The sequence below is a fragment of the Echiichthys vipera genome (genome assembly GCF_963691815.1).
Source record: "Echiichthys vipera genome assembly, chromosome: 15".
In the NCBI taxonomy this organism is placed as follows: Eukaryota; Metazoa; Chordata; class Actinopteri; order Perciformes; family Trachinidae; genus Echiichthys; species Echiichthys vipera.
The window spans coordinates 5,861,286-5,886,528 of NC_139840.1; the positions used below are offsets into that span (position 1 = coordinate 5,861,286).

Genomic DNA, 25,243 nt, shown 5'->3' on the forward strand with positions numbered 1-25,243 from the left:
CTTTACAGCGCGAAACGGGAGAGATATAGACCCTAAGTGTTGAGTTTCTATGGTGTAATGATACTGGCACTACTTTATCTAGTATCCCTACGTTGGTTAACTTTAGCCTGCAGTTCCTTGTATTTGTTACATTCCTTTAAACTTAACCAGCTATGAGTTATATACGTATATATGTTCGTACCCACTGAAAGTCTGAACTTTTATTTTTGTATGTATTCATGATAGTCATTCATTTTGTTATCTCAGCTGACAGCTCGTGCACATGTGCGGGCGTCCGTCTTGATTCACAGGAGCTAATCTGTCGCTAACGTTAGCTCGCTAATTAGCTTCCAAGCTAAACATTCCTCGCTATCCCAAAAAACACACCGTCGCAGTCCAGGAAACAGCACCTTGACGTACCTTCTCTACTGGCGTGGGACACTCCGCGGAGAGAAGGGAAGCTCACCCCCCAAAGCTCCCGAGTGAGGTTCAATTCCCGTGAACTTTCCTGTCGACCGACCACCGTGTCAAACTGGTTCTTCACTTGTCAGGTTTGTCAGAGAGCGGCGCTCCCGTCTCTCCTGTTCTCCCCTGGCCGGTGTAATCCACAGCAGTGCTCGTCCCCGTGCACTCACGCCTGCCCTGACAACTTTGGCAACTACCTTAGAGCAAAGATCATCTATTGAGGAAGATGAATCACCCCTACACATTTTCTTAGAACGGAAATCAGACTCTCCTTCCGGTTGGCTGCCGAATATGCGTGAACTTCGCTGTTACCATAGTGACCAGCAAACAAATAATGTCATGTGTAACATTGTTTTATTCGCGGGATTTACTTGCTAACACAACAGTAAGTTGAAACATAGCATTAGGATACTGAACTGTTAACGACTATAAATTAGCTATGTCTTGTTAGCGTTTTCATTAACTAATTAAAAGAGGCTCCGTTTTGGCGCAGAAATAATCAGAGTGAGACGTCTTCTCTAATTTTGCTCTCTTTTGTACTTCGAGCGATCAAATGTTATGGGACGCGAATTGGGAATCAGCGCCCCCCAGCGGTTATACCATGCAACTACAGCGACATTACAAGATTATTCAACTTTTATTTATTTAGTTGAACTCTGGTTATTCAAGCATGCATGTGTTTATTTAAAACTATGTTTAAAACTGAATCAATAACCAGAACTTTCCAAATGTTTCTTTCAGTTGTTCAAACATAGGCTAGGTTTTGTCTGGGGGAAACATTTGATCATTGCAGACAGGTAGTGGACATGTGTGGGCTCATGAGAAAGCCACTGCCAGGTAATAAAGGTGAAATCAATGTTCATTTCAGCCTTTTGCGCTGTGTGAGTGATGGAGTGGTGAGGTCAAACGGGGAAACATCCACCCGTGGTTCTCCGTCTCTACTGTACTTACACCTTACTGGCACTAACCAACATTAATTACAAATATTTGAGCATTAATCCATGTTTGGACTTGGATGGTGTGTTGGATAGAGTTGAGGTCTGGGTGCAGGCCAGTTAAGTTGTTCCGCACCAAACTGGGGAAACCATTTTATTTATGGAGTTCACGGTCTACACAGGAAGTGCCAGCCCCAACACTGTTGCCAAGGTAGCACAGCATCGTCCTTAATATTGAGTTTCATTTAATTGTAACTAGGGGGCCTAAGCTAAACCCTGTAAAACATAGTGCCAGACAAAATGTACACAACTACAATCACCTTGCTACAACATCAGATTTCAGAGTATCCACTGACAGTGTGATGCCACTACAGCAACAACACACGGCTGTCTGCGAACAACGAGGAAGTCTTGAATGAACACAACAAATGGAAATAGAGATGCGAGTGTTTTCTCATAATTATTTAATCACACATACATTTACATCATGCAATCAATCCAAAACTGTGATCTCATGAACTTCCCGTCTCTGTCCTTATCAGAGCCCTGCCATTTTGTGCCCCGGTTCTCCAGGAATGATCCAGTACCATGTCTACTGATGGATCCTCAAAACTGTCCGTTAAAAATTGACCAACTATTACACAGTAATAAAAAAAGTGGCTACACTTCGTTTGTTTTTTAATTTAGAATGAACGCGAAAAATCCAATTTAGGTAAAATACCTCAAATATTCTTTGCTGGGGTTTTTTTCCCCATTTCATATCCAGTTTTGGTGGAAGGTCAAAGGATAAACATTTTGAGGTCCATGCAAAGTCTTAACTAATCTAGAAGATCACAGAGGGAATCAACCGCCTCGATAGACACCAAACACTGTCCTGTCGTAGATACGGGGGGGCTACTCCTCCCTGCAGCTTGTAGAAAGCAATTATTACTCCTTAAAATGATTTGCTGTCGACAAACGGTTCCATTTACAGGGCTTTGGAAACTTTCCTCCAGTCCAAAAACAGCCACATACGGAGTGTTTTTTTCTGAGTGCAGGTATTGTGAAGAAGTGCTAATGAATCCAACTTTCCCGTTACGAGATGACGTGTTTTTTTAGTATGACATCTTAAAGTGAGAAAGCCAAAATCACATACCCCCTTTTTTCAAACTAGATTTGTTTCCGTTGGTTTCAGAGCAAAACTGTCGTCCGCAGCCGACGTTTTCTTTAATCTGCGTTCCTAAAAAAGCTTTTGTTTGTATTCTAATGGCAATGCCTACTACTGCACTGGATAGTAAAGCATCGCCGTCCACTCATCTACAGGGAGTTTACTGTCTGGTACAGTAGTAGATACTCTTATACTAGAATATGGTCCAGAAGGCCTCGATTAGAAGAGCAAATCACGGAGAACCAGAACAGAAGCTAGAAAGAAGAAAGAGGAGTATGACTTTTGACTCTGTGGCAGGATTACTGCTGCGAGCACACCCTGATCACACCTGCCAGTCGACTGATATACAGTGTATTTTACAGTATATTGCACTTGCACAAGATGTTTAGTGTTCTCACGCCGGGGTTACAATCACAACAAGCTCTCAGCCGATGCAGTGGGGCTTCAAACGGGGTTAAAAAACAACAACAAAAAAAAACGAGAACGAGCTGTGGTGGGAAATAAAAACACAACAAAGACGATAAAAACACAGATAAATCCTACACCGCTGACTAGATTTAGTTAAATAAACCCCCTCCTACAGATAACGACGGAAGATTGTTGCTGCAATTTTAGACCCTGCTCTCCTGACTGGCTGATCAGCAGCAAGGGTCCGACCCGTCGACTGACGACCCCCGCCCGCCGCTCCCCGCGCGTCTACGCAATCTATGGAAGAATGGAAGAGACACAGAACGTAAAACCCAGCAGTTTTTCCTGCAAATTTACAACCAAAAGGGGCGTGTACAGTTACAGGTGCTAAATCTATGAGAAACAACAACAACAAAAAAAAGGGTACGCATGGACGACTAAAGAAAAACAGAATCAGAGGCGAGGCACCCTTGAAAAGAAACGATGCGGCGGGGATTAAACAGTTACGACTAAAAAAAAAACAAGAAGAGATCCCGGAGGTGAGTGAGTGACAGCGACCCAGCTAGGACAGGACAAGGAGTGCGTGCGCTACCTCGGCCCGTATGCCTGCAGACTACGCGCTCCATCGCGCAGAGAGATATAAATAGCGCTCATTAACGCAGCATCATTAACCACCGAGTGAAGCAGGGGACATGTAGCTACTTAGCATACGCTGTGCTAAAGAGGTGGAAGTTTTGTTGCGTTTACCGGATCATTCTCTTCTTTCCTCGCGTCGACATTCTTTACATCCTTCTCATGAAGTCACCAATGACGAGTATAGGTTTGATTTTTAACTTAAAGATAAAAACAATTGGCCTCCACAGGTATTTAGTTAAATAAATCTACAGTACGCACGTCGTGGCTTTTTATTTATTTATTTTTTATCCTTCTTTTGAGCCGTTCCCCTGCTGATCCCATACGGCTCTCTCTCTCTCGCTCCCTCTCTCCAGGGAAACGTGTGCAGTAGTGCCAATTTCACATCTGTACAAGACCGGACAGAACAGTAGTGCTCGACGCCATCTAGTCAATTCAAAACCACGCAGTTTTTTTGTTTGTTTTTGTTTTTTTTCTTTCCCTTAAAGTAGCATGTAAAATCTATTCAGAGAAAAGTGCGGTTAACAACCGATAATAGTAATGGTGAAATGTACAGAGGTTAGCCTAGAGGGTTAAGCTATTTCTCGTGGTAGGGCCTTTTTTTGTGTGTTTTAGGTTGTTTTTCATTTGTCTTTTTGCGGATCTCGCTGCCCTTACATTCAGCACGGCACAGTGCAAAACTACTCGCACGACGACGATGACGGATGACGAAAGACTGTGCAAAACAAAAAATGAAACCCGAGCTACACATTTGACGGTGTTTGCCGGGTCTCGCTCGCCGAGGCTGCGCCCGAGACTGCGTCCGAGACTGCTTTTGGTTGGGTGGATAGGAATATTATTTTGCCTTTTGTAATTCTAAATTTGTCTTTTTTTTTATTATATCCAGAACGAGAAAAAGAGATAAGTCATGGTGAGAATTGGGGTGGGGGGAGGGAGTGGGGGAGAGGGTGGAGGTGCGGGGGGCTGGAGCTGTACAGGCCAGGAATATTTATATTTATATATTTATAATTCAGGAACTCCTTCGTGGCTCCGAAGCAGCTACGAGGAGCCCCGTTGGCTGTTATGGAATGACAGGTTGTCGGGGTGGGCCGGGGGGGGGGGGGATATTGGCTTCTTCAGTGGTGTCGTCCTTCTGTCCCGCTGCTCTTCAGCTGCACAGAAACACAATGAAAGGATGCGGTTAGTGGATGTCACACACTACCATCCATCATGCTGCTGACGAGTTGTATCAAGACTAATTGGACTTTAGTGAATCGGAATAGTACCATGTGTACACCAACAACTGGATTCCAAACTGATTAAAGAAATACGGGTGCTGCTAATATTGGATATAAATGTTCATGTGACGACTAGGGGCGGGCATGAGTATTTGATAACTCCATTTGTGCTAGCTTCTATTTTTTCTATAGTAACTGTATCTACCTACGATGTGCTACCGTGACGAGTGGCTCCTGCAGCCACCGAGCTAACGTGTACTGTAACGTAATAACATCACAGCGACATTCAACATGCTCAAAAACCACGGATAACAGCGCCGGGTTACTCCAGGCCACAGAATGTTAGCTACAGTGGCTGTATGGGGCAGTCGACCCGTCTAATGCTAAGTTAACAAGTTAACGTTACATTAGCGAACATGTCTCCGTCGTCTGTATCATTAGAATTAAATGAGAAAACATGAATAAGTTTGACCGAACCTAACATGAATAAAAACTTTAAAACACTAACTTCTGCCTGAGTCACTTCAGATTGGTGGACGCTATTCTTACATCAGATTTTGGAACACCAAAAAAAAGTGTAACTTAAATCGAGGGCCGCTTTAGGTGCCGTGATTTTATCTTCAGAGAGATTTTACAGCTTTGTAGATAGAAGTGGAGATGAGGACAGGAAACATGGAGGGAAATAAAGGGGGTGGGATGACACGTAAAAGGCCCCGGTCCAGAATAGAAGTGGGGACACTAATGACAGGAATTCATCAATAGGTCATTCAGAGGTCTTGACTATTGAATGCTTTTAGATGCGGTGTCTTGGTTCTTTTGGTCATTTTAATGTTTCTTTAATTAGTTCCGGCATCTCTGAAATGACAAATTGTCTCGTTAGCTCTCTGAAAGGTAAGAGCCGCGTTATTCTTACATCTTGTCAGGCTTGGTGACGCCACCGCCGCTGCCGCCGCTCCCTCCCCTGATGGACACCGTCTGGCTGTTCTGGTAGAAGCCTCCTCCGCTGCGGTTGATGTTGGGGTGGGTGGGAGACGCCACCGGCTGCTGCCCGGGCCGGATAGGCTTGGCTGGGGGTGGGGGGGGAGAAAGAGGAGATTGAGGACTGGCCGTGTCAGCCTCGCATACATGGTGTTTGCGTTATCAAAAAAATGTGAATTTCATTTCAGACAAAACTCAAATTAAAACGTAAATGATCTGGAGGATATGTAGCAGGACTTTCCTCCAGCCACAGACACGTGTTTCCCCAGCTCATTCATTCTGACTTACCGATCTGGGCTGAATGTCCCCTCCTGGCCATGTTCTTGGCTCTGACGGCCTCCTTGATGCGGTCCACCTCCTGCTGGTAGCGCTTGCGGTCGCGTGCAGCGTTCTCCTTGGCCTCCTTCAGAGCAGACTCAAGGGCCTTGACCCGCTCAGCTGTAGCACGAAGACGTTTTTCCAGTTTAGGAAGTTCACAGCGCAGGTCTGCATTGTCACGAACCAGCTGTGGGGCAAATTTGAATCGGGTTAAATCATGTCTTTAATGTACCTTTCAACATCGATCTACCGGTTGGGGAAGCATGATTGAGCAGAGATGATGAAGATAGGAGAAGATGGTAGAATGAACTGAAATAAAGGCAGGTAATAAGAAAGAAGAATGGGACATCTGCAAAGGTAGATCTTTGAATTTTGCTGGGACTGATATTAAAGTCCTACCTGTTTGTGAACCTTGGTGAGCTGCTCAAGATTGTTCTCAAGAAAGGAGATTTTCTGCTTCTGTGCTGCGCTCCCACCTGTGTCGTCTGAGTCCATCTCAGCGCTCTGCACAACCAACAGTACACAAGCATTAAAACTTAATACACAGGGGGACTTATGATCACATCACATCATCCTTACATTGATGCCGTTTGTGGAACAGCTGCTGTGTCATTTTGATATCAATTATGTACGGTTCTTTGAAAACAAATTCCCCTTATTGCAATTTCTTGACAGCCAGGCAATGAACAATCATTATCACCTTTTTCACTCGGGTTGCCAAATCCTGGACAAAGAGCTTCCTCAAATTATGCAGGGTCTGCAGCTCCTTGGCCTTGAATGGAAGAAAGACAACAAAACAACTTGATTGAGGTCACTGGAAACAGACAGTCAGTGTCATAGTCAACAATTCAAGCTAGGAGATGTAGATAGATGGATGATTTCCACCCAAGAAACACACTGCAACAGCAAATGTGCACAGATGTCCCTACGTTGTTAAAACCTCATCATCCTTCCTAATCATATTAAATCAACTGTAAATACTAGTGTGAAAAAAAAGGAAAACAAAACTTTATGGAAGACCTGCTGTGGACATTATTGGTATTGTAGTAAATTCAACAATACTATCAATTCTGCTTGAAAAAGAGCTGTAAAGCCCACTATCTGACATGACAAAGACACACAAAGAGTGATTTTTGTTATCATCAGTTCACTTGGATGAACTCACCACTGTCTCCTCCAGACCCTTCAGGTCCTGTCTGGCCTGCTCCCTTCTGTCCTGCATCACACTGAACAACAACAACAACAACAACAACAATAGTTACCATCTGAAGAAATGCACATGTCATAATGCTGGTAAGAACATGGCAGCACACTTACGCTATCAGGCCATTACACTGAAACATATTGAGTCAACAGAATGAAAACCGTGACCACTGTGCGTGTGTGTGTGTGTGTGTGTGTGCGTGTGTGTGCGTGCGTGCGTGTGTGTGCGTGTGCGTGTGCGTGCGTGCGTGTGTGTGTGAAACGTACGTCAGCTCGTGCAGCTTGCGGCTCTTCTCCTGGTCAGTGGATTTCAGTTTCTCATGCTCCACTCTGAGCCTCTCCTGCTCCAGTATGATCTTCTGGTTCAGACTGGAAGAGACAACGCAGCGTCACGTTTACATGAACTGACCGACTGAATCCGTACATCTGTGTAAACGGCACATATTCTTCTATTTCAAGAGGAAACATTATCTTTCGCTTTGCTACAAATGTCAGCATCTTCCATTTCTTCCCAAACGTTCTGAATGTAAAATGTAATTGTGTCTGGTTATTTGAACATTTCTTACTCCTGCAGGTCAGTGATGAGTTTCTCCTTGTTGTCCAGCTCGTCTCTCAGGCTGCTGATCTGCTTCTGATGAGCTTCACGGTGGGAGTGGATCTGCTTATCCACCGCTTCCTGAACACACACGAACACACAACATTTGCATACTTCATATTTGACGGAAGCAACCAAACAACAACATTCTGTTAAAAGTTAAAACGGCCAACATTTAGTATTTAACATTAGTTATCCTTGTGCTGAATTTAAGCTCAGCTCCTCCATTTAGGATGCCGTTTCAATTCTTTTTTCTGCACAATTGTAGTTTTCACTAATGACCACTGTTTACGGGGCCCGAGGAACATACCTTGACTTCGTTGGCAGTCTGGATCTCATTCTCTTTCTCCATAGCGTGGACCTTTTCTGTAAAACAAACAGGATACGTTACTTTAAGATGGGAGTAAAGTGATGTCAGAATTCACTGAGCCATTCAAATTTGAAAATTAGATTTTAATTTTGCTCATTGATTTTGGTTATAAATAAAATCCTGATTCTGATCCCTGTCAAACCATTTGATTGAGAAATAAAAAATAGACTGAAAGCAACTAATTTAGCCTTTCATAGACAGCCTGCTAAAGCTTTCGTCCTGTGCACACTTTTGAGCACCTGTTCTGATCTGCCATGGTGTAAACACTATACACTCTGGTTGCACTTCATCAGAAATCAATAACTGGAACTAAAAAGTGCATTTCATACCAAGTAACCAGCTCTTGAAAGCCAAACCTTTTGAGTTGGATGACTATGTTTAGGTTCCTGGGGGATTATTTAAGTTATATTCCCAGTAGGATTAATTGTCTCTATTAGACTTTAAGAGTGCTGGTGCTATATCTCTTACCCTGTCCTGTAAGAGTGACATACCCTGAGCGCTGATCTTGACTAACTCCTCATTGAGAGAGTCCACGTTCTCCTCCAGCTGCCTCTTCTTCTGCTCCACGTTGTGCAGGTACTCAGTCAGGGACTTGATCTTAGCCTCATGCTGGAGACAGAAGAAATAATACAGAGGTTTTATAAATACATGTATAATGGGCATACAGAGATGACATTATTCTTTTTTTATGTACGTTTTCAGTCCATAGCATTGTTTCCACGAACCTGTGAGATGCGCAGCTGGCAGGCGGCCAGCTCTTTCTCGTTCTCGTCCATCTTCTTGTTGCTCTCCGACTGGGTGCCCTCCAGCTGCTTGCAGCGTTTCACCATGGTCTTCACTTCTGACTTCATCTTACTGATGTAGAGACGGGCCACTGTGAACTCCTCATCTATCAGGCCACTGCCCTCATGTTGCTGGAAAGGCAGAAGTGGAAAGTTGAAGAGGCACAGCCACATCATCAGAATAGTTGAACTGATAATGTACTAGATTTTCTACGGTTAGTGACTTTTCTAACCTTTCTAACATGTTGCACAGCACTAAGTAAAAATTTGAACATGATCAACTCCACCACCCTCCAAAGTCCCACCCTCTTCCCCCTGCCTGACCTCTGACACGCAGTGACAGCGGCAGGCTACTGGAAGGGACGCTACGACGATGACAGGCAGGAAGCTCAGCAGATCATTTTATTCAGACCAAATAAAATGATGGGTCGGACTTTTGTCAGAAATATATATAAGAACTGAATATTGATGGGTTTCAACACCTGGTGGATCCCTTTTTTTTGGATTACATTGTAGTGTGCCATACGCGTATAGAGAGCATTTTAAGATTACAAAAGTGAAAAAAAGGCCAGAAAGGTAAAAATTGCTTTACTACGGTTTCTTCCATCTCAAGATTCCCAGAAACTGGTGTTGCTACTGAAGCCATAATGTTGCTATGGTAACCATGCACAAGGCATGCCAGTACCTTGATGTCATTGCTGCCGACTGCGATGCCGATCTCGGCTAGGTCTTTGAGCAGCGAAGACATCATCTCGGTCACCCTCTTCTTCTGGTGGTTGGACATCTCCTTCAACTTCTGGAGCTCAGAGTCCAGAGACGACAGGATGGACTGCAGGGAGAGAGAGCATTCAGTCTTTGTCCATTGTTTTCAAATGAGAAAAGAAAGAAAAACAACACCACTGTGGGCAGATTCTACCTTTTGCCCCTTGTATTGTTTGTATTGTGCACAGACCGTTCCTTAATTCGCCGAATAGACGTTTTGTCACAGCCCTCAGCGTCTGCTACCGACGCACGAGGCACTCAAATGCATGCACGGCCGGACTAGCTATCAAATCCACCAACACAGAAACTCTGATGACAACACATTGTCTGTGTGTTGCATATTAACAAAGCCAAAATGAAGGCCAAATAAAAGGCAAAAAGGCATCAAAGCAACTTTGGGAAACTTTTCTGTCCCCAGCTCACCGATTTCTGACTAAGCTCCTCGCTGATGGCCTCAAACTCCTTGGTCTTATCCTCCACCTCCTGGCTCTTCTGGTCATAGTTGACGGCCAGCTCCTCCAGAGCCTGCAGCACCTCCTTCACCTCATCTTTGGAGGCCTCGTTCTCCGCCTGCAGGCGGTTCAGCTCTGCCTGGAGGTTCTCGTGATCGCGGCGTGAGGAGGCTAGAAGCTGCAAGCGAGGGGAGAGAAACATAATGTTGTTACTTATTTTAAGATGCATTACGGCAGCAGGAATTACTCAGTGTTTGTTGCATTGTGGAGGAGTAAGCAATTTGCTTTTTTATTTGAACTGTTGTCAAACACACAAGCTTTCCTCCTTTCAGGGTTCGTACAACTTTTCCAAAGTCAAATTAAAGCACTTTCAAGGTCCATTTTCAAGCTGTTCCAGCACCTCACAGCTGTGGTTAATTCCATATTTCTACGAATACATACGTATTGAAAATGCTTCTTTACTTTTTAATGACATGATATTATGCTATAAACCCCTAAAATAGTGTTTCGTAACACCAGAAGGCTGGGAAATTAAATTTAATTTCTATTCTATGGCTTTTTGTTGTGAAAGAAATGCGGAAACAATTTCAAGCATTTTTAAGTACTTCATCCAAAACTTAAGCACTTTTCCAAACTTGAAAACAACCTTAAAATTCAAGGATTTCAAGCCCCCATACAAACCCTGTCCTTTCTCACTTTTGTGTGATTTAAAATTGATTGAGGTCAGAGAAACATGGACTTTAGTACAGTCTTGAATTGCTGTAGTAATGTTATCACTTATTTAGTATGAAAACTCAATTTTCTTATGCAATGCAGTAAAACAGCTTTCTCTATTTAAGCACCCTGGGAAATATCCCTTCATTCAATACCTGAAGCTATTATGCAAGGAGGGTCAATAGTTGATGGATCATTTTTGTTTCTATGTTTTTGAAAACATGGAGAAAAAGCATTTATTTTATGCCAAGGACATTATTCTAAATATTTTTGCAATGTAAGGTTTCCACTTTTCTTTAATTTTTTTAGTCATGCCCCACCGTTAATACAAATACAAGCTGCCAGCTGTGATAGCGTCATCATGTGTTACCTCATACCTCTGAAGCTACAAAGAACAAGAGTTCACTCTGCACTTGTGCCTTCCAGAAACCTGTCGGACGTCCAGTACTCACCTCATCCTGGTCCAGCATCTGCTGCTTCAGTTTCTCGGCCAGTTGACTCTGCTGGTTGATCTCCTCGTCCTGTAAAGTGCAGAGACACAAAGCGACATTAGCAATCACACCAGGCACCACAGGCGTTACTGAAGACTTTTTTAATTTCAAATATTTGAAGTTGTTAAAAAAATATATATATATATATATATAGTGAATGATAAATCCCTGATAAACAAACGAGGATGAGGATTAATTTGCTTAGTTTGTCTAATTAAACAATATAGTGTATTAATGCCATAATGAGCAGGTGTCTTTTTCAAAATATCCTGCATGAAAATCCTGGGGTTTCTTTTAAACATAAAAATCAAATGTGATAGTCTCTTAAAGAAAATCAAAAATTGGATTTCACAAGACATCCACTAACTAAAACTGGGAGAAGTCAAAGCGGCCTCTGTCTTCAGACTAAAGTAGCATTAATGCATCAATGACGGGTCGTTACATTGCTCTGTGTCTTTATGTGCTTGTCTCCACACACACACGCACGTGCACGGCAGGATGAAGCTTCGCATTCACACAAAATCCTTTATGCTTTAGACTGTAACCATGATGAAACAATAAGAAACTAACATTTTATTCACTGATTCACTGCTTTGTTCATTCTAATGCCGCTCTCTCTCTTCATCAGCTCTCTAGCTTGCTCGACCACCACTAATATACTACACATATTATAACTTCAAGATAAATTGGATGGAATCGATGAGGCCTGAGGCAGAGGGATGTCTGAAGGACTCAATCTTGCAAATTACTCTTTAGTTACCTGGGCATGTCATTCTTCGTTTTCATTTTTTGCTACAGATTCGATAAGTCTCCCTCCAGATAACTTGCATCCCGTTTTAAGGTGTTACATTTTATGATGAAATCCATTCCGACTTATTCTTGTTGCAATGGGTAAGTTGTGTTTAAAACCTGTATACATAACTCTATAAAACCCACTTTCATGCACCTGTTACAATCATCCTGTCCTCTCCCTCACCTTATCATCCAGCTGTTTGTAAAGCTTGGCCAGCTCAGCCTCACACTTGTCCTTCTCCACGTCGGTGAGGCGAACACCCGGCACGTTGGGCGTGGAGGCCTGCTTTTCGTTGATTATGTTATCAAGGGCCAGCACCTCCTCCTTGGCCTTCTCTTTGTCAAACTGTTCCTCCACGGGCACACTTTCACCTGAGGTGGGAGCAAAAACACACCTTTAAGAAGCAGTACTCGACATTCAGAACAATAATATAGCAGTTAACAGATATCCGATATAGTGGAGTAATGGTGTTATGAGCAGAGAGTGAAGTCACTATCCCTTTGGGTGTCTTGTAATCTGACTCTTTGTCGTTTGTTTTGATAGACGGTCATGCGAGTGCCGTGACAAAGCGCCAGAATTTGACGAGTTGGAAAAACAGTCAGTATCACCCCACTATCACCTCATGTTCTGATGACACCAATGACGTGCATAATAATAAGCCATATGCAGGTGTGGCACTGGGTACCGCTGGTTTAGAGAGGAGAGGCTAGATTGCCTCAGCAAAAACAATCTAACAATTTGCTATTGTCCGGTTTAGCACGCTGTGTGTAAAACAGCAGTTGGGGATGACAGACTACAGACAGAAGAGATTGAAATACGGCTTTTCTTCACTGTTGAACAAGTGTAATGATAAAGTATTTATTGCACCTACAGTACCTAACAAGCATAGTCAGAGGAGCTCGGCCAAGAGAGAGCCGAGGAGATTCTGCATTGTTACGTTGGAGCTTATCTTCACTTTATGGTTTTTCATAATTTATCACTGAGGCCTGTTTCATACCAGGATTCGGTATCCATCTCTTACTATCCATTTAATAACATTGGAGTCAACTGATACGGAACCACCATGGATACATCCATGCTGACCACTCACTCACAAGCTGCGTTGCAACAAATATAATGGCACATAATTTGAAGCAAACGGCATTAGTGGTAAAAATAAACAGACTATGATGAAACAAGCAATTCACTTTTGGCCTAAATAGGGCTGTACATGGAGCTCTTGCACCCATGTCCACAGAGCTGTGTCACTGCTGGAGTGTGGTCTGGCTACACCACTTATCATTTTGAGATAAGGGGAAAAAACCACTCTGGCTTGTTTCAAGATCTTTAAAGCAATCACTATCGTCTTGGACGGAGCAAAGCAGAGGGTGCCCTTGCAAAACAGATAGTGGAGATGGCAGTGGTGTGCATCCGGTGAGCCAGACTATGTGTGGGTCCAGACGAATCTATCCACGGAAGCATGGCCACTCGCATCTACATACATTTTCCATCATTTTGAATCGTTTCCGAAGTTGTTTTTTTGCTGCTACTCCTACAAATTTTGGAGACATCTCTGGACCAAGTCGGAAAAGGTTCCTTTTTTTAACTTTCTTGTCTTGTAGAAGATGAAACAGCAAAATAAGATGTAAGTAAACTTCCTCACCATTCCTCCAGCGGTTGAGCTCATTCTCCAACCAGGTGACGGTGTTCCTCAGAGTCTTATTCTTCTCCTTCTCCCTCTCATATTTCTGCTTCCACTGCTCTGCCGTCAGCTCCACGTTCACCGTGACAGTGTTCTTGATGGTCTTTGCTCTGGTTGTGTAAAAAAAAACAGTATTTTTTTTAAAGTAACTGAAACGACACTTTATGAACCATGATTACTTCAAGAATGCTTCCTAAACGTACCAGCAACCGCACTTGAACCATCACTGGACCAACAGTGACGATCATGAATGCATATATGGTATTCCATAACTTTACTACGCCTACACGTGGACTTCTCCATTAAAATATGAATTATGTTTATATTACGCATCATTACAAACGAAGAATCTACGAAGAGCTCCTACCAACCTTTGTCCGAACATGAGGGTGGATTTGGTTTCGGCCTCGTTATAGGAGGAAGGCGAGCAGCAGATGACAATGGTGGTTCGACAGTTACCACCCAGAGAGTCCTGTAGGATACGGGTCATCTTGCTGTCTCGGTAGGGGATGTAGGCCTGGTATAAACAGAAACGTATACGGGAACATTTAATGAGGAGAAGACAAATTAACTTAATGTGGTGAATAAAAACTGAGAAAAATCTGTGAAGAAAGGATATCAGTAAATAGGTTAACAAAATAAATGACAAAGCACCTTTTGAGCAAGATATCATTGAGCTCCATCTACGCTGGACACCAAAATCTACTTGCATGTTTTTTTTTTTTAAATAACCAAGGCACTTCAAAAAAAACCTTTATTGTGTGTAAGAAGAGAAGATTTCAACAATGTTTTCTTTGGGCTATAAGATTCAAAAGTGAACAGGAAGTGTAGAGGCCTCAACTTTGAATGACTTCAGCACATCTGCACCCACAGGACATCACTAGTTTCTCACACTGCTCTGTTTTGATCTTGGTCCATTCTGACTCAGTCTCTTCCACAGTTCACTAACTGTAGTGGGTTTCTTAGACTTTACTTTGTCATTATGGGTTTTCCAGAGATTCTCTATGGGGTTTAAATCTATTGTTTTGACACAATGGTTACTGTTCTCTAACTTTGCTCGCTGTCTTTAAAAAAACATGCTATTCTATCAAATTCTGAAAAATAATGGTATTTCAGAATAAATCAAGTATATCTGATTTGTTCTCTAATTTTGATCTCCACTGTATATCTGAGTGGCAGACCGACTTGATTAGGGATTATTGGATAACAAAACCCTACATGACAGACTCAGAGATGGGCCGAGGAAAGAAATACGAAAAGGAGAGTATTATCTTTGTTAGGGTAATACCAACTTATAAATGCTTCTCCTGCAGTCCTGAAACTGAAGAAGAGGCCTGTGATTTCACAAGCACAGAGCCGCCAGGATGTAAAGGCTTCAGTTACAGTTCTTGGGACTTTTGTCAAACTAGATGGCTGTTACATAATAACTTAATATATTATTAGTATTGCTACAAACAGCTAAACTGCAGCCGTCTGCTATAATTATTGCGACACCACAATGCAGTCGGAGTGAGACATCTCTGCACAATAACTCATTTGTTTCAGACCATCACAAACATATCAGAGGCTGTCCGCCCCAGGTTGTTTACAGAGCAAAGGGGCCTGAGAACAAACCGATTATTGATTTAAGTGAAAAGTGTGAAATCACTATGAAACAGCTAAAGCAACACATTGCTTGAAGGTACATTTTTATCTGTTCAAGTTATTTCTGCAACACAAAGAACCTGTATCTGTTGAAAATGGTGCGTTCACAGTAAGATAAAGATGCAGATCTTCCAGATGCACACCTGCTCTGGGCTGTGCAGCTGGTAAACAGTACACTCCCCTTCTGTCTGCTACATTAACCGTAATGTCTGTCATTTAAAAGGGCTATTAAAACATTTGGGAAGGAATCATCCCCTGAGGTTATAACAGATCTAACGTTGCTGCGATAAAAAAAACTATTTGGGCAGTTGACAGTGTCAACGTAACTTCAATTAGGGAACATGTGATAGAATTCCCTTTTACTTACAGTACAAATGAAACAACCAAAGCCCACAGAACAGCACCACAATGTATGCTAGAAAGTGGTCTGCCTTAATGCGCCAACAGATTTACGCAGATTTAAGAAGCAACCCCAAAGAGAGTTACTAACCGTTCCTTCAGCCAGAGCCGAGATGACGTTTCCCAAGGACGACAGAGACTTGTTGATGTTTTTGGCTTCATCCAGCACAGCTCCCTCTGCTCCCGTTTTACTGACCTGAAAATTTCAACAACAATAACCTCAACAAAGCTCAGTGTTTAAGAGTCTCATCTGAATCCAGCCCGAGAAGACAATACAGGGAAAATGGGTCAAACAAAAGTAGACAATACACAAAATAATGAATCAAAGGAATCTCCCACTAACCTTTTCACTTCCAGCCAGATCCACCAGGTAAAGTTTGCCGCTGAGCTTCTGCTCCGTCTGAGTGTTCTCCTGTTTGACGTTAATCAGGAAGATGCTGTGACTCCTGGAGCTGTGCTCGTTCATGTCTAAAGGAGAAAAGATACCCTTGTGGTTAAAACCAGTAATCAGCCTCAAAAATACAAACACTACAGTCAAAATTTGTGACGGCGACTAAGATGGTATCTTACTTGTAACTGCTACGTGTCTGTTTGATTTGCCCTCATCGATTGTATCCATGACCTCGTCTGGGCTGCAGACAAATCTCTCAGTGCAGCCCTTTAAAGAAAAGCAGAACACGAGGTCGGATTACTGGCCGTCACAAAAAAAGTTTTACCACTACTTTGACGTGACAGGAGGTTAGGTCTCACCTTGACATATGGTACTCTGTTTTTGTCTTCGTGCACTGACAGATTGGTCTTGGACACTGAAGATAAGAGGAAAAAAGGTGTCAGGGAAATTGGCACAAAAAAAAAATGGTATACTGTGTGTACAGTTTAATTTTCACTGCACTTAACGTCTTAAATGTAAACATTTATATAGATATGAAGCTAGAGTCTGTGTGTGCTTAACAAAGCCTTTGCTTCCAGTCCCACTGCTCGCATTGATGTTCTCTGGTCATCATATCTCAAATGTTCTTAGAAATGAATGGCTGCCATCTGTAAACTTCCTATTTAATGTTTCCCCATCGCCAGTTAACAGTGTATTACCTAGAAAACATCCACTTAGCAGGTTTATATATACCTGGAAATAGATCGGAACAAGTATTGTGCAGATTTATCTTCAGAAATCTTTAACAAATTTCCTTTTGGACTTGAGCAAATTGCAAAAATAACAGCATAATAATCAGGTTATATGAGAACCTTAAAGTATATCGTAACAGATGAAACATTTGGTTGTTGGTGATCAATGTCAAACACTTGTCTTGGAGACTTGTTATGTAGAGTTGTGTATATTTACATATTTTATGTTTACAGCTAACGCCCCACAGGCTTTAAGCAGCTTGTCCTGTCACGCCTCTAACCGCTGTGTGGTACAACTAAGAGAGATGAGAGGTACAGTGCTCACTACACCATCGCGGCAACTTACCATCCAAAAGGTCCCGGATCTTGTCTAAGTAAATTTCAAAATATGAAACCTGTGAAGAGAGAAAGAATAGCATTATTTGGCAATCCAGCTCAGGGATGAGAGCGGAGAAACACACACAGGGGACTGTCTTGTTTACTGCAGATGGGAAATCGAGAGCACAGATATATACAGGCATTAAAAAATACACAGAAGACAAATATAAGGGAAAACTGAGAGTTGTATGATAATGTAGATATGTGTTTGGAGAATGGTTGCTACTGTTTTGTTTTGATATTTTCACAAATCAACAGGAGTTACATTGGCATTGTCTGAGAGCAAAAAAACTCTTAATAAAACTGAATCAAGTGAATGTCTCACCACTTAAATTCATACAATTCAATATTTCTCTTATGCCCAACTGAAAATGCACAAGTTGCAATCAACAAACATACTGGAGAGACAGCCAGGAAATATGACACAGCAGCAGCGAGTGGCATGTTACACATCGCTTAAATTGTCTGCAGAAAAATGCTTAGTTATAACAATCGGGACGTACGTAGCCTGTTGCTAGAACCCAGAGTCTGAAATAGTGTTGGACAGGAGCACATTACCTGAAGCTGGAATTTGAAAGCAGGGATTAAAAATGTCACTTTCAATTTAGAGGGCAGTGTCTCTCCAACCACCAAAGCACCCTGCTTCTCAGCGTGTGGAGGGAAAGCTCCAAAGCTTGCCCCTTCTCACTACTTACTTTGATATGAAACTCCAAGTTTTCATCCATGGAATAGATGTAGTTGAAGATATCTTGAACTATCCTGGGGATGATGCCCATTGCATCTGTGTCATGGAGATTCCCCTGCAAACAGAGAGCAAACAAATGTAATGTAATGATGTGAAGACTTCTACTCAAAAACAAGTATTGGGAAAATAGGTCATCCTTACCTCCATGGTGTGCGTTTTGCCGGATGATGTTTGCCCGTATGCAAAAATTGTTCCATTGTATCCCTCCAGAACATCTACAACACACACCACACACACACACCACACAGAAGACAAGATTAAAAATAGGCTGGGCTAGTGTTGCGCACACGCCTCTAAATAATAAGTTTAGTTTGTAAACCTACTGATTAAAACCAAAATGAGATCTAACCTTTTACAATCTTCTGGGCGCAGGCATTGTACACTTGTTCCTGTGTTGTGTTTGACTGAAACACTCTGTCAAACATGTAAGGTTTGCCCTGGAAGAAAGAGAAAGAGTGAGTGAGTGAGTAACTGCTCTTGTAACAAAACAAAACACATTATCGTGAAACATCATTCAAAATTACAATAGGTGACATGTTCTGTTTGTGCTAGTTTCTTTCACTAACTAATACATCAACCAACACGACAGCAATTCAACAATAGTTCGACACCAAGCATCTAAGATGCCAGGGCTGACGTGGACAAAAAAAAGAAAAAGATAGCCTACATAACAACTCAAACTTCAAGGAAAGAAAGGCGTATGCATGCAGTCCATTCCCAACTGACCCTTTACACATTTCACTGCTAATTAGAGATGGCTGTGAGTGATCGATTCCTCGGGTAGTCCTCATGAATCATCAAATGAACTTGATAAGTAAACAACGGCACTGTTTTGCGCGTTGTATGTGTGCGAGAACGCACAAACACCTTTGATTTTTGGAACCAGCGCTTACTGGTTACTGTGCAAGGCCCAGATGACATGGAGGGGGAAAGCAGTGACGTTTGGAGCCACAACGTCGCAAGCACAGAGGCACTGTACACCCTCTTCGGGGAGAACTACTTCGAAAAACAGGGATGTCAATGAGCTAGAAGCTTGTTTCAGTGAGGCATGCATTCATCTTCAGAAAACTGGAGTGATGGATGTCCAACAGGACCCAGTACAAAAAACTGAGCGTTCTGGCAAAGCAGCACCTGCTGATTCCTGCCTCCTCTGTGTCGGCAGAGCGCCTGTTCTCCACAGCAGGACTGATCATTAACAGAATGAAAACGCAAATTCAATTACGTTTTTGTAAGGAAACGATGTTTTGACGTTGCGGTTGTGAAAAATAAATCCTTAAAGGGTAACTGTGACTGCTTTGGTTGAGAATAAGCATTAAGTGTTGGGTAGGCTGTATTGGTGTGCATCATTATTTCTGCAGGAAGATGCGTTTTAAAAGTAGATTTAGAAAAACAAGTACTCGATTGGCCTTTGAGGAATTGATGCGATCCCTCGGTCTTGGAAGTATCTACTCGTGCCTATCCCTACTGCTAATTGCACCGATTTCTCTAATGGACACAGGTTTTTTTCAGACATGTTTGCTTTTATTTAATAGTGACAATAGAAAGGTGACAGGAAATATGTAGATCTAAGGGATGGGTGCAACAATGCGACCAGCTGTCACAATTTGATGTTCTTCTCGACCTTTTCAGCTACATTCTAGTTAACCTCTGAAAGTTAGCCGTCCTGACACAACTGATCCCATCCCAATTGAACTCCTCTCTCTACAATCTCTGCACAGCATTTATAATGAACTAAACTCTTTTACTTTTACCACCTACTAAAGAGCCAGTCTACTTCAAACAAGCATGAGTGTAGCTGATGTGATATCCTTTGAGCTAAATCAAAACTTAAAAGCACAATTCCAGTGAGATAGAAATCAATAGCTGGATTTAAGAAGGCAACCACAGGGTAAAAAAAATGATGCTACAAGCAATTCTGAGGTTCAACTGAGATGGCACGCCGTCTTCAGAGGTTTGAAGTCCCAGTTGACTCATCTCATCTCCAGCCTGATGGGTGGGGTTCTTAGCTGTGGTGTATTAAACCACAAAAAAGTGTAATTGCATGTGATACTCCAGGCTGCAAAACATACAGTCCTTAGGGGCAGTAAATTAGTTATTACTGATCTAGTGTCAACACCTGAAAGGAGCAAGAGAAGGCGGAGATGTTGACAAGCAGCTGGTGTCACCGTGGAGACGCCACTGATGGGGCTTCCTCGTTTAGGACTAGTGGTACATGTAAACACATTCAGAAGTCAAGGTGAAACCACAAATATGTCTCTTCCTGCTAAATTCTAGCACCTTTTCCAGTAATAGAATTAGTCAACGACTACTACAGCTGAAATGTCCTCAATTTGCCCTCATAATCCCCCCTGACAGGCGGTCACATCTGAAGCACAGCTCGGCGCAACACAGAGCAGCATCATCTTAAGATGTTGATAATTCAGTCCAGCTAGCCACATCCTGGCAATTAACCCTGCCCAGAACAAGGGCAGCGAGCCACTATCAGGCCTGCCAGACGCTGTCAGCATACAATGGCACACACAGAGTTTAATGTCCTCATTGTTACTGCCGCTACTGGCCTCTTTACCTACACTTCTGTCTAATAGGAGTACTTGCTGAGAATGTAATTACAGCGAAAAGCATTGTTAAAGTATTTATAAGTACTGTCATGTTACTGCTTCCCGATGGCTTTGTTATGATACTTGCCCCGGCAAAGCCACTCAGAGGAGACAGTAACACACGTCAGTAAAAGGCTTTCTGAAGCACCCACATGATTCTTATTGTGTGAAAATTAAGTGGATCGTGTTGCTCAGATATAGCTAATTCCATGCTGGGCAAATTTACACGCATGCACCATACCATGGTTTACGTCAAGTGCGCAGTGGCACAGACAGTAACTGACTATTGCCACAGCCAGCGAGCGAGCGAGCGAGCGGACGGACGGACGGACGGACGGACAGACAGACAGACAGACAGACAGACAGACAGACAGACAGACAGACAGACAGACAGACAGACAGACAGACAGACAGACAGACAGACAGACAGACAGACAGACAGACAGACAGACAGACAGACAGACGCACGCACGCACGCACGCACGCACACACCGAATTGGTGACTTTCTCGATAGATTTAGTCACTTTTCAGAACCACTCGCGACTTAATTTACAAAAAGTGACTAGCAAAAACTTCAGCGTCTTGTGCTACAAAAATTAAAGTGTAGCTTCAGTCTCCCTTTTTCTTCAATTTGCAAACTCTATTTCACATCTGAACAGTCTCCACCCAATTTAAAATAAGCTAAAACACATCTTAACAACTGGACTGCTTCAACACCTTTTCTCTCCCTCTTGAATCCCACCCCGCCACTTTCTCTTGTTCAGCGAGAGAATAAAGCTTTAACTAACACAGTGCTATATCATTCTTCCCTCACTTATCTCACTCACTTCTCTCCGACTTTCTCCCTCTTCTGGCCCACTCATGATTTTTTTCCCACCCGTGTTCAACCTACTTTCGCCCTACTGTGCAGTAATAGGCTAGCTTTGTTGCCTCGACTCGTCCTTGGGATTGGCTGCTATGTGGAACGTTGGGTGACAACTTTAAGCGGTAGTGCCTCCATAAGCATTGTGTCGTGAAAAGTTCACATTTCTGAGGAGTTTCTGGTTTTAAATTAAAGTTTTAATCCGCTAAACTGAAACTGTCTCCAGCAGCGTGCCGTCGTCGTTAGCACCAGGAAGCTACAGCTATGGGCTCCCCATTTGATTGGCTAATAGCACATCACGTAAGGTGATTCACCGGTGCCGTGAACGCTAGAAAAGCTGTGCCGTTAAAAAAGGAACGCTCTGTCAAGTCTAATAATTATCAGTCATTTATCCGTTTTTGGACTCTGTCCAGATTGGACAGCTATTGGGTCCGGACCCAAACCGCGGTTCTCCTGTTGGTGACCCCTGGTATAAGCTGTCAATTATAGTTTTTAAAAGGAGAGAAAACTGAATCGACAGGTCAGACTTTTAAAAATCATATTCTGGTTCCTGGTACACAGCGGGCAAGTCAAAAACTGGTGTCACTTGCTTATGTATTATTTACATACTTGTACAAATTTGTTAGAAGCACTTTTACTTATCTTGCTAATGTCTTTTCTCTCCTTTAACCTCTCACGCAACAACCACCATTACACTAAAAGTCGCTGAGTCGTGTTCTTGCGTGGCATTCCAGGCTGCTGTATGCCAATAGGAGAAGTGACAGCAAAGCATGGGGGAATGACCTGATCTTTCATGTGCAAAACTGACACAGAAGTAATGGATGCATGAATAGTTCACCTTCCGCACACTTGCACTATGCTGGCAAGCCAACCAAGCTAGTTAAGACACCCATACCATCTCATCTAAAAAAACTTAGTCTACCCCCCTTTCCGGCAAGACTGGCACGACTTAAATATGCCACGGCTGAGTAAAGGCTTACTGCAGGAATATGCTGTATGATAACAGTGTCTGATGTTGGATATCTAAATGCTACGTGCAAGTAGCACGCCTGCAATGGTGAAGCTGCTTGTATATCTTTACAACATGCAGAGCGGTCAGCTTCACCATTGCTAGAGCTCCGCTGTTGAGGCCTCAGCCCTAATACAGTCCACACCCTAGATTGTTTCAAAATGGATACAAATATGGGCAAAGTGAGTCAGTCACCGTGGATGAGAGCATCTGCAAAACAAAGTACACCACCATAACAATTACCCTCCTCACCAGGAGAGATTGCCCAGCGCCCGACCAACTGCCTACTCTGATTGGTCGAACAGCTGGTTACCAGGAGAGAAAACATAGGGGGATTACCCAGGAGACCTATGCTGCTGCTTACGGGCACTGTAAGTGTTGTACTTTTCAAAGCAGATGCACAGGCAGAGGCAGGCTACGAGGCTGTACCCTGCAACACTCGTGTCCTTCACAATGTTCACTGGTATTTTGGCACTATGACTGGCACTCTGAACTGGGCTGGGCCACATCATGCCGAAGGGGCACAGACAGTATGCTTGCTGTTAGTGAAAGGCCTTAAGTCAGTGTCAGCAGAACCATTCAAGAAGTCACCACAGCTACAACAGTCTTCTCTGTTTTGCAGGACAGAAAATGAATAGTCGTGTTGTATTCTAAGTTCACCACCTAAATTTGTAGAGGATGTAATTCAGATCCACTCAGCCGAAACCTGCAACATTGCAAATGCAATTCCAGATCAGTTTCTATTGCCTTGTAAACGTCTTTAAACCATAGGTAAGCAAAGACACAAAGTCCACAAAGAGAATGATTATATGCCGCTAAGGAAACCTAATGTTTAACCATGATTTTCTTTTTTCAAGTGATACGCCATAGGCTTTTGCATTTTTAAAGTACAAGTACAAACTAAAGTTCAAGTACAAACTTGAGATGTCAGCCTGGCTTTTGTACTGTTGTTGTGCTTGATAATTACTACAGTCATAAAGCCTGTGGAAGGACCAGCCTTTTTTCCCCTTCTGTGCATGATTTCTAAACCCTGCCATACAGATACAGCACAGAGGAACGCAATGTTATGAACACAAGTTGTGTAAACAGTACGTGCAGTGAGCATCAAGCATGTGTCATTTTCAAACTGATCTCAGGGCAAGTTCTTGGTTTGTTCAGAAAGTGGAGGTAACATAGAGTCGTCGCAAGCCATTAGTAAAGGCATTTCCTTCTTTTGACAGAGTGCAAATTGTGCCCATGCCATTATCCTTATCAAGCACCGGATCCGTATCACTGGATGCTAATTAAACCAAAGACAACAAACTTTGGTGTTCCCATTATGAACTTTCTAATTAGAAGAATAAAAGCTCTTTTTAATCTGTAGAAGAGCCTATTAGGTTAACTGTCCAATGTCCAGTCACTGAAGGTCAACAGCATGCATACAATTTGACATTTCCACTGCATATTACATTATTTTGACTTTACCATTGTCTGTGACTCCTAATCCTTAATGGAAGCTTTTTTTTAATTGAGTTTTATATTCAATAACAGGTTATTTCAACGTGGTATAAAAAAGAGGTTATGTAGCCAGCTGGTCAGCTAACTAATGATAGCTTTAATTAAGCAACAGTATTAAAACTAGCCAACTAGCCGAGGCCGGCTAATCTGTCAACTACCAGCTGGCCTAGCCTGCTAGCCAACAGTCTGTTAGCCACTACTAAATCAAAGCTGGCTTACGCTTTATGCTGACGTTAACCGTTCATAATTAATGGCTTTATCGTTACAGATGTAGGGCTACTTGTGAGTTAATGTCGGGACAATAGTGCAGTGATTAAAGCGCAGGGTTTGTGGACTAACGTTAGGGACATTTGAACCTGTGTCCGCCAAAGAGTTTGTGGCTTTGTTGAATGACAGCTCACTAGCCATGACAGGGCAACTGCGAAAAGTGACATTTAACGCCAACAGCAACCAGACCGGCCCGTTGCAATGTTAAACTGAGTGCAGCTGTCGACTATCCATGTACGGGAGACCGAATAAGTCACAAGTTAAATGTAAACGAAGTGTTTTGGCGGCGCCAGAAGTTGTCTTCTGAGGGCCGGCGACACAACGCAATGGTGAGCAGGTCAGCCCCGGCTAACGTTAGCTAACAAGCTAAAGGTGCTAACCACCGTAGCTACAAGACAATCAAAAATGGCGTACTGCTGACTGTGCCAGAGGGCTCTGTCAACGTTAGCTAGAGCCCTTCACAACGAAACAACTCACCGCGATGATAACGTTTTCTTCCCCCTGAAACTTGGGGATGTATCTGTCGCCCCTGGTCACCTCGGAGCTGTTCAGGGGCCTAAAACGGCACATCACTTTGATGGTGCACTCCGCCGGGTCGGCCATCTTCCACGGTTTACGAATGGAAATTCACCAGTAGAATTAACGTATATCCTGGATCCTAGGGGCGGCCGTGGGGGCGAAAAGGGAGGCCGAGCCCCTCTGTCCCAATCTCAGGTTCTTGGAAAGGGCGATAATCTGTCGGGCATTCAATAAGAAATCCTTGTTGTCCTCTCAGTCACTTCCCCCCTCCTGTTAGGAA

General features: G+C 42.9%; 2 protein-coding genes across 6 annotated transcripts in view; both read right to left on the bottom strand.

Annotated features, from left to right (window-relative positions):
* LOC310957648 (rho GTPase-activating protein 12-like) overlaps positions 1 to 579 on the bottom strand; it is a 61,327-nt gene extending 60,748 nt beyond the window's left edge. For all 5 annotated transcript variants that reach the window (XM_083928311.1, XM_083928310.1, XM_083928309.1 and 2 more), the window contains exon 1: positions 400 to 579. The gene's annotated coding sequence lies outside the window, so the exon portion shown is untranslated. The remainder of the gene's footprint in view (positions 1 to 399) is intronic.
* A 1,259-nt stretch (positions 580 to 1,838) lies between these two features.
* LOC310957588 (kinesin-1 heavy chain) lies at positions 1,839 to 25,243 on the bottom strand. Its single transcript, XM_083928215.1, has 26 exons — positions 24,922 to 25,243; positions 18,561 to 18,648; positions 18,353 to 18,426; positions 18,162 to 18,266; positions 17,435 to 17,483; positions 16,717 to 16,772; positions 16,537 to 16,624; positions 16,310 to 16,434; positions 16,058 to 16,162; positions 14,295 to 14,440; positions 13,885 to 14,033; positions 12,426 to 12,613; positions 11,411 to 11,479; positions 10,216 to 10,422; positions 9,716 to 9,859; positions 8,974 to 9,162; positions 8,740 to 8,857; positions 8,189 to 8,244; positions 7,850 to 7,959; positions 7,551 to 7,652; positions 7,246 to 7,306; positions 6,781 to 6,852; positions 6,480 to 6,584; positions 6,051 to 6,267; positions 5,698 to 5,851; positions 1,839 to 4,718 (listed from the first exon to the last, which is right to left on the bottom strand). The coding sequence occupies exons 1-26, from the start codon at positions 25,045 to 25,047 to the stop codon at positions 4,715 to 4,717; spliced, it is 2,907 nt and encodes a 968-aa protein (XP_083784341.1). The 5' UTR covers positions 25,048 to 25,243; the 3' UTR covers positions 1,839 to 4,714.